The sequence below is a fragment of the Alligator sinensis genome, unplaced genomic scaffold (assembly GCF_000455745.1).
Source record: "Alligator sinensis unplaced genomic scaffold, ASM45574v1 scaffold681_1, whole genome shotgun sequence".
NCBI classification, from domain to species: domain Eukaryota; kingdom Metazoa; phylum Chordata; order Crocodylia; family Alligatoridae; genus Alligator; species Alligator sinensis.
The window spans coordinates 1,193,649-1,203,654 of NW_005842315.1; the positions used below are offsets into that span (position 1 = coordinate 1,193,649).

At 40.8% G+C, this 10,006-nt stretch overlaps 1 protein-coding gene across 2 annotated transcripts; it reads left to right on the plus strand.

Annotated features, from left to right (window-relative positions):
- The first annotated feature begins 65 nt into the window (after nt 1–65).
- RNF139 (ring finger protein 139) lies at nt 66–10,000 on the plus strand. 2 transcript variants are annotated; one of them, XM_025209896.1, is made up of 2 exons: nt 66–2,938; nt 7,368–10,000. In XM_025209896.1, exons 1-2 carry the CDS (start codon nt 2,929–2,931, stop codon nt 9,197–9,199), a joined length of 1,842 nt encoding a protein of 613 aa, XP_025065681.1. In that variant the 5' UTR covers nt 66–2,928; the 3' UTR covers nt 9,200–10,000. The 2 variants fall into 2 exon arrangements, with proteins under 2 accessions (XP_025065681.1, XP_006028534.3); XM_006028472.3 differs by lacking the exon at nt 66–2,938 and adding an exon at nt 2,965–3,440.
- Nucleotides 10,001–10,006: the final 6 nt, after the last annotated feature.

Genomic DNA, 10,006 nt, shown 5'->3' on the forward strand with positions numbered 1-10,006 from the left:
GTCCCGCTCCCTCTGCCTTTGGGCCGGGCCGGGCCGGGCCGGGCCGGGCCTGACCCCGCGAGCGCCTGCGGCCCGGGGTGTTGACATGAAAGGGGCATCTGTGTTTGTGGGCAGTAAACGTGTCCGGGGTGAGGGCAGGCCGCTGGTGCCTCGGCTTCAGGCACAAGTCGGGGTCGATTGACACCTTCCAGACTCGCTCAGTCAGAGACGGGCCAAGCTTTTGCAAGCAGCAGTTCCTGTCATCAGATGGTATCATTGCACCCCGTTTCACCAGATACCAGTTTTCTTAGCCGACGCTTTGCACGTCTGCTGACTTTGGCCTGACACGGCTAATAGGCGCCTCTGCTCGGGTTTGACTTCCCTCCCCCCGACCGTGGAGAAGGAGGGTCCGTCTCGGGGCGCTGGGGCCCTGCTTCCCAGTCAAGCTGGGTAGCAACCGGCTGTGGAGTGGTTTCATGTTTGCAAGTACCGATTTGATAGCTCCCTGGCTCTCTTTTCTAGCTGGATAGTGCTTTTTAGGGTGTGATGGTTACTTTGCCTGTGTGTGGCCGGTGTAAATTGGTTGTGCGATTCACCGGTGAATTGCATTCGTGTATGTAATGTGTAGCAGCGGCCTGAATGCAACCAGTGTGAGCGGTGTGACGGCCGGCCTCTGGTGCATGGGTTTCAGGCAGACGTCGGGGTAGATCTGCAAAAGCCAGATATGAGCAGAGAGGGGCACTCAGCTGTATCAGTCATGTCCAGCAAGACTTTCACCTAGTTGGCTAAGCCAGGACGCAAGAAGCAGCTCGCTTCATCGGATACAGATTTAGTTAGCCAACAAGGTGAAAGTCTTGCTGGACTTGACGGATACAGCTGTGTGCCCCTCTCTGCTCATATTTGGCTTTGGGTCTTTTTTTACCCAGAGATATTGGAAGCATCTCTGATTCTGAGCCATAAATGTGACCAGAGTGATTGCAGGTCCCTGGTGTCTTGGTTTCCCAGTAGACTTGCACCTTATAGACTAGCTTAGAGATGGGAAAAGCTTTTTTGTAAGCAGCAGCTGGCTTCATCAGAGACCAATTTCAGGAGCTGAGAGGGGGCAAGTCTAGCCTGACTCCAGACAGATGCAACTCAGTGCCTCTCTGTTCATATTGGACAGCTGGTTGCCTTTTTACCTGTAGATAAAAGGAGCATCTCTGTTTTGGGGCAATAAATGCCACTGGTGTGACCAGTGTGATGGCAGGCCTCTGGTGCCTTGGCTTCAGACAGAAGTCAGGGTAGATTTATACCTTAAAGACTAAATCAGAGATGCACAAGTTTTCATAAGCAGCACCACTTTATCAGATACTGATTTCCTTAGCCTGTGCGGTGCAAGTCTAGCCTGACTTCAGACTGACACAGCTAAGCGCCTCTACTCAGGTTTGACTCTGGGTCATTTTTTTATCCGTAGAGAGAAGGAACATCTCTGTTTCTGAGTGATAGGGTCTTGCTGCATGTTCAAATTAAAGCTGGATGGAAACCAACTATTAAGTTGTTTCATGTTTGCAAGTACCAACTTTATAGCTCGTTGACTTTTTTCTAGCTGGATAGTCCTTTGCATGGTGCGATAATTACTTTGCATGTATGGCTGGTCTAAATTTATTGTGCGATTCACTGGTTAATTGTGTTAATATATGCAATGTGCAGCAGCCGCCTAAGTGCAACCAACGTGACCAGTGTGATTGCGGGCCTCTGGAACATTGACTTCAGGCAGAAATCAGGGCAGATTTGCACCTTACAGACTAACTAAACCAGAAACACATAAGCTTTCATAAGTAGCAGTCAGCATCATCACATACCACTTTTATCAGCCAACAAGATGCAAGTCTAGCCTGACTGACACAGCTAAGCACCCCTCTGCTCACATCAGCTTTGGGTCTTTTACCCGTAGATTAGGAGAATCTCTGTTTCTGAGCTATAGGGCCCTGCTACACATTCAAATTAAAGCTGGATAAAAATTAGCTATGAAATGGCTGCATGTTTTTCAAGCACCAACTTCCTAACTCCCTGGCTCTCTTTCTAGCTGGATAGTCCTTTTTATGGTGTGATAATTACTTTGCACGTGTGGCCAATCTAAATTTATTGCAACTTTTTCCAGCTGATTGTGTGAACATTACTTTGCACATGTGGCTGGTCTAAATTAATTGTGAGATTTGTCAGTTAATTGCATAATATATGTAATGTGTAGCAGCAGCTTAAATGCAACCAGCACGACCAGTGTGATTGGAGGCCTCTAGCATCATGGCTTTAGGTGGTGTTAGGCTAGATTTGTGCATTGTAGACTAACTAAATCAGAGATGCATACACTTGTAAGCAGCAGTTGGCTTTGTCAGATATGACATGGTGCAAGCCTAGCCGTCAGACTAATGTGGCCTCCCTCTGCTTATGTTTGGCTTCAGCTTGTTCTTTTACCCATAGATAGAAGGAGCCATCTATGTTTCTGAGTGATAGTTTTGAAAATATTAAGTGCCTTCAGATGCCAGTATGGGATGCCCTCGGACTGCTGCTTCTTACATTGAGGCGGTTAGAAAGACTCTGGGCTCAATGCTCTTTCCCCTAAAACAAGGAGGTTAGAAAGCCCTGACTTATTCCCTGCGTATGAGATCGTAGCTGGTGTGGGTAGCTTTGGTGCTGCTTCTTTCACTTTGTGGAGGGGAGAGAGGATCTGTGGTTCCAGTCCCTTTCTCTGGGAGCACTGAAATGCTCTGATTTACTTGCACCTCTCCCACCCTTGTCTCTCTCAGCTAGTAAAGGTGAAGCCTGAAACAGACAAAATGAGTGATGTTTTGGGGGGAAAATTCTTTTTGCATGTCTCAGTGAAGCACATTTCAGAGTCCTTCATGGCAAGAGAGAAATGCTTTATCAAATGCTTTGACATTAACCCTATGCAGTTGAGGCTTGGTGGATATGTTGCTGGGTGAGCTCCATTTAACTGTGTAATAATAGGATTAAATGATTAAGGAGTTCTGCAGAACTGTATTCATATGGTAGCTTTTCCAAAAAAAAGTTCTGGGGAAGAAGCAGTGGTTTGTTTTATTTGGAATATTTACATATTGGACAGAAACACTTAATTGTGCTGAAGGGACTGGTCCAGTAGTAGATGACCTACTGACTGTTGGGGTTTTCTGTCTTTTTAGTGTATTAGAAACAGTTTAAGTAGAGAGGACACTCCCTTGGAGTGTTTGTTGCTCGCTCTCTTTAATCCTTCATTCCTTCAAATTAAGAAAAGTTTATATAGTCTGTGTTTGTAAACAAACACAGGGATTTTTTGAGTTATAGGTAAAGACTTGTTTTGCAGTTGATAAATATGCAACTTCAAGATCAACAACATACTGGATTCAGAAACATCCTTTGGATCATGCCATATTAAATGGGGAAAGTTTGTCTTAAAACTACTGCAGCAAAAGATAGGTCTGACTGTACGTGTAGCAACTTACTATTTTTCCTATTAAAAAAAAATGTAACTATGTACAGATCAGAGGAAAAGTGTTCTGGTGGAAATTTCACTGATACTTTGGAGGGAATGCTGTTCAGCACTTCAGAAACACTGTTCCAGATGGCTCCGTAACAGCCTTGTTTTGCTTCAAATTTGTATAATAAACTTCTAATTTTATTTTTATGCAATAGCCTTGACTTTACTAAGATTATAGACATTAAGTTGGAGGAAAACTAAGCCTTAAAACTGTTGTGCCGTCTTTTTATTACCCTGTTGCTTCACCTCTCATTTTATCTCCCTAGTTACCTACTCTCCATCTCCTTTTGCTTCTAGCTAAGAGATCTGCTTGGGTGACACTGGTCTGTTGTTTTTAATTGCCACTTCAAAAAACAGTCTCTCTTCATATGAGTGAACTGATTTGACAGAGTAACTGGCAGCACTGCTAAGGCTGAGATTCAATTTGAAGGACAGGGTTGGGGGCAGAGAAGTTCAGTGGCAATTCCATGTGATTTTGAGTTAGAAACAACTATTATCTAAGGAGATTATATCCTTTTGACACAGCTCTGATGTAACTGAAGGTCAAACTCTGGATACCACATTGCCAGGAAGGCACTGACAAATTGCTGGGAGTTGAGAAATAATTTACAGTTGGAGAGTGGTTTGAAAGAGTAAAAAGATTGATTAAATGTTGAATACAGAGACACTATATAAATATTTAGTTGGGGAAGAAGTTACAGCCACAAAGAGAGGTGAAATAGTATGGAAAAATGTAGGTGGAACATGAAGAAAATTGTCTTGAGCAAGATATATTAGGCTGTGCAGGATAGTTTCCCAAGATGAAATGGCAGAAGCCCCACTGTTTAGTAAATACTGCACAGAACAATCTTGCATTAGCAAGGCAATGGACTGGATAGGCAGGATTTGGCTGGGAGTGATTTGACATTTATGCAGTCAAGGATTTTGCCCATGTGGTGGCTGGCCCGCTGAGAAAAAGCAGTGGTGGAGCACAGGAGCCTGCCTGCCTTTTAGATCAGGATAATTTCTATTTTAGGAGCCTCTGAGCATTTGTGAATGCTCAGTGTTTAAAAATGACCTGTAATATGTAAATACAAACAAGTTATTCTAGGCAGGAAGGGAAAGCCAGGTTGCCTGGCTATGTGTTTCAGAGCAGCTGAACAGGTGAGAAACTTGTATTTAGCGCTCAAGATATCACAAGAATGTGGATGCAAAAAATCATGTTCTTTGAGTCCTGCTAACGACTATGGGTAAACAGGAATCATTGATTCTTTCCAAGAGTTTGTACAAGAAATAGTAAATGAACTCATTCCTACCAGAAAGATGGTTCTGAATAATAATTTGGCTCCTAATAGAAGACATTTGTTTAAAATTAATTATAATCTTGGAGTTAACTGCTTGAGTCTCTTCCTTAAGCTACCAACTTCTCCAGGTTAGTCCTTAATCTTGAGAGAGTGCACCTGATATCAGCCAATATTGCTTAATGAATAGGTCTTGGTAAGATGTCTTATTTATACCTGTTGACATTTGATTCTTATCCACATCATTCTTGGATTGCTGTTTCCTTTTATACAGTCCCTCAACCCTGCTAGGATAATAATCATTGCCAACACTAGTAATGGAATGCAGTCTCAGCAAAGTTGATTGCTCCATTGTTTCCAAGATGCCATGTGAAATAAATACAAAACCATAGCATAGGAGTTAAGACTAACATTACTTTTGTAAAACTGTGGTATAAATACCTTGCAAGTAATGCCATCCTAAGGTTACTAAGAAAATTTTGCTTTAAAACATGTATTCCTAGAGGGTTTGGAATAATATAAAAAAGCAAACTGAATTGGTACTTTTAGAAGGCATATGTTTGTCCTTAAATAAAATAGATCTGGGATACCTTTGGATTATAGAACAGATATTGATAGCAACTTTTAGTCTTGGTAAGAAAACATAATCTATCCAAACTTGTATGTGAATCAGTTTGAACGGGCAACTGCAGAATAAAATCATCCATAGACTAGACTGTGTTAAGTACGGTTTGGTTTACATGATGACTTTGGATTCTTATTCCATTACCAGGATTCACTTTTGCCTGTGGGTCTTTGCTTGTTTGCTTCCCGCAGCACTACCCTTTCTCCCCCTCCCTGCTGCCTTTGTAGTCAAATGTGCATGTCCTTCCACAGTATTTGATAAAGTGAGCTCTGCATCTCTAGATGAGCTCGAGGCCCTCCTCAGAAAATGGCAGTACAGACAAAATTAAACCCAAAATGTGTCTGAATATTTTGGACCCTATGGATTTGTATTTGAAAGCTCTGGGTTTATCTTGGGAACCATATTTTGACACATAATGGGCTAACATTGCATGGCACCCTGTGCCACCCTTCGAAGGATCTTAAAGTACCCTGATTGAGAATCACTGCTTCAGTCTATAAGGTGCAAATCTACGCTGCTTTCTACGTGACTTCAGCTCAACAAAACTAATTACATCTATAGAACAGTCTCCAAAGTTTCCTTCTTAAATCAGAAGGAAAAATAGGTTTTTAAATCTAAACTAGAAACATTTCTTTAAAATTACTCTAGGTACAAATCTAGGGCAATGAGGAAACAGAACGTAAAACTTGACAGGTTTAATTTCTGTGGTTGTCTCCTGGCTTGCAAGGACACTGCACCTGTAATGCTTCCACGCTAGTGTTTCTCAGCCAGTGGTTTTGATCTCTGCCCCTGGGATTGTGAAATCCAAATGGGAATGGGGTAGAAGCACTGAAAAATGTTACCAGTCTACAAGCAAAGAACCTCATTCTCCTACTCGGTTCCATACCTTTCCATTCTCCAACTATTTCTCGGCACACCCTAAATGGTTACTGACATAATTATAAAAATAGGAGACTGCAAATACTTTCTGTTTAAATACATGGATATCTACTTGAAAAGCTCAGGAGCCACTGCCCCAGCTATGTGACAGGAGATTGGTTTGCTGCCTGAGTCTCTCCTAGCCATTAGAAATATGTGGGTGCAGTAAAACTATAAACTTGAACCTAACTTTTCCATAGCTTCTTGCAGGCATGAATAAGAATAATTTGGGGTAGTTATCATTTTTGTTTCATATCTTGGTAATGCCACACTTATTAGAAAAAAAAAATTGTTTCCTATCAGTTTAATTTGTTTGAGGTGCTTCATTATTTTGGGATGTGACAAAAACTTGACTTTTTGGTGTGATGCAAGTTGAGTGACCACAAAATAAAACCAGTTTAATTTAAGCATGAGTGGTTTTTAAATATAATTATTGCTCTTCTTAATGGCCTCTAGATTTTAAATAACTTGATAAAAGGGATTTGAATTGGGTTAATGGTCCCAGAGACTGAAGTCCTGCATATGTCCACGGGGTCTGAATTCTTAAAATTCTGTGCCACCCCTGAACCGAGCACCTGTAACCTGTAAGGTGAATTGACTTGGATTAGACATGCAGGTCAGACTAGATGATATGGTGGCTCCCACTGGCCTCAGAATTCATATGCTCTGTCTCTCAACGCTGTCTGAAGCCACCTTCGTGAATAATGAGGAAAACACACACGTCTCCACACAAGCTGCAAATAATGTTGATAGTAGTGGTAACTTATGCTTGTAGTATTTTTGCTTTGTAGGTGTTTGGTAAGTTCAAGACTACAGCAAAAGCAAATTAAAGTAGCCCTCTTCTGCAGTGGTGGTACCTCATGCAAAAATAAATAAATAAATGGAGGTTTAGAAAATAGTTTTATTTGCCAGTTTTATGGGACTGTGTAAAATGAATGCAAGTGACTGAAGTGAAAAGGAAGAGTTGAATAACTGTGTAGCTCAAAACTAATGAGATAAAAACATGTCCAGTTTCTACTGCATGCTAAATGATTTCCATCTGTTTTTTTAGGTGTCTTTGTATCCAGTGTGGTTCTGGTCTTGCAGCAGCGAGCACTTTTCAAGTTTTATATGATCACCTCAGCTTTTCTGCTTGCTGCAACTTCAGTATTGGTGAATTATCATGCTTCTTTGCACATAAACTTCTACAGTGCCTACTATACAGCAGCTTCTGGAATTCACTTCTTTCCTCATAAGGGACCCTCGCTATGGATGGCACTTTCTGTCCTTCAGCTTACCTTTGGAATTGGATATGTTACATTGTTAAATGTGCAGTCCATATATTCTCAACTAATCATACTGGATATATTGATCCCTATAATAGGATTGATTATTGAATTACCTTTTCATGTCAGACAAATTTTAGTTTTCACTTCAGGCCTGATTCTGACATTATATACCACAGTCATTTTAGCTATGAAAATTAAATGGTTCTATTATTCTGCGCGATATGTTTATCTCCTTGTAAGGCACATGTATCGCATTTATGGATTACAGCTATTGATGGAAGACACATGGAAAAGGATCCGTTTTCCAGCAGTATTGCGTGTCTTCTGGCTAACAAGACTCACAGCACAAGCTGTCATATTAGCGTATGTTGTCAGGATGGCAGAAACTGATACAGAAGAGAAATTCTACCTGATATCTTGGGAAAATTGTTGGGAATTAATTTGCAGTCTTATTATAAGTGGGTGTGATTCTACTTTAACTGTCTTAGGCATGAGTGCTGTAATTTCTTCAATCGCCCATTATTTGGGACTTGGTATTTTGGCTTTCATTGGATCAACTGATGAAGATGACAAGAAGCTTGGTTTTGTAGCACCAGTTTTGTTTTTTATTTTGGCTCTGCAGACTGGTTTAAGCGGGCTAAAGCCAGAAGAGAGACTAGTTCGCCTAAGTCGAAACATGTGCCTTTTGTTAACCGCAGTCCTGCATTTTATCCATGGAATGACAGACCCTGTGTTAATGTCTCTCAGTGCCTCCCACGTGTCGTCATTTCGCAGACACTTCCCAGTACTGTTTGTTTCAGCTTGCCTTTTTATCCTTCCAGTTCTACTCAGTTATGTCCTTTGGCACCACTATGCACTAAATACATGGCTTTTTGCAGTTACAGCATTTTGTGTGGAACTCTGCTTAAAAGTAATTGTTTCTATCACTGTTTATGTTCTGTTCATGATTGATGGCTATTATAATGTGCTGTGGGAAAAGCTTGATGATTATGTCTACTATGTCCGTTCAACGGGCAGTATTATTGAGTTTATATTTGGAGTGATCATGTTTGGAAATGGAGCTTATACCATGGTATTTGAATCGGGAAGTAAGATTCGGGCTTGTATGATGTGTTTACATGCATATTTCAACATATATTTGCAAGCAAAGAATGGCTGGAAGACTTTCATAAATCGTAGGACTGCTGTTAAAAAAATTAACTCCCTTCCTGAAGTAAAAGGAAGTCGATTACATGAAATTGATGATGTATGTGCAATCTGCTACCATGAGTTTACTACATCTGCTCGTATTACTCCCTGCAATCATTATTTTCATGCGCTCTGTCTTCGGAAATGGCTGTACATTCAAGACACTTGCCCAATGTGCCATCAAAAAGTATATATTGAAGACAAAGAAAATGCAAATATCTCTAATAACAATGGGTTTGTTGCACCTAATGAAAATCCCATACAAGTTGCTGAAGAAGCTGCTGATGCTGAAAATGAACTAAATGAAGACAATGACAGTACTGGAAGTGAGGAGGAGGAGGAGGAAGAGGAGGAGGAAGACAATGAATGCTTGACACAACACCTGAATGAAACTCTAAATGTTGACTCTGATTCACTCGGTGATTAAAATGTCACTTAAAAATCCAGTGTCAGGCAGTTTGTTTAAAATTCAGTTCAACGGAATACAATTATCATTTATCCTTGTGTACTTAAGCACAACAACAGTATCTCAAAATACTGAGTCTGTGAATGGTGGTTGTTTACTGTGGTGTGCTACTGTAAATATACCTCTAATTACTGCTGGTCTCTTTCGTGACCACCTTAAACTTGTGTACATTATTGTACATGGAATAAAATGTTTTCACATGTTTTTAAAACAAAGTTGGACAAACACTTTTTAATTGTGATAATGACATATGCAGACCATCAGCTGTGCCAAAGACTGCAAGCTAGTAAATGCCCAAGTAGAGACTGGTGGGGGAAGGGTGGGAGCGTATAAATAAGTCACTGTGTGGACCTGGCAGGTATAAGCAGAGATGGACAATTCTGAACAACAACTTGTTGACAGCTCTGTTCTTCAGTTTGTAGGTAAATTAGCCATAAATTGCAGAGCTGTTTAAAAACTGAGTTTTAGGTTGGTAGAGAATTAAATATAGGAACAGCACTTACATATGTAAAACATGAGAATAAAATTGCTGTGCTTTCTGCTTGTTTAAGCAGTAAGGTGTATGGTTGATAAATGTTAAGCCATTTTACCTTTGAGCCCCAGTAAGATATTGAGAAGGTATTGCACATTCAGTAGACTTGCTTAAAGTTAAGTCTGAAATAACACTGGAAAAGATGACCAGACAGACTACCCTTGCGAGGGAAATGGCAGAGAAGCTGCCTGAACAAAATACAAACCAAAGTGTTTTAGGTTTAGGTGTTTATTCCT

Excerpts from the sequence above, each read along its gene's own strand:
- RNF139 (XM_006028472.3), top strand. The coding sequence starts at position 3,392 with ATGGGGAAAGTTTGTCTTAAAACTACTGCAGCAAAAGATAGGTCTGAC. Across the intron at positions 3,441-7,367 it reads AGCAAAAGATAGGTCTGACT|GTGTCTTTGTATCCAGTGTG; the intron begins GTACGTGTAGCA and ends CTGTTTTTTTAG.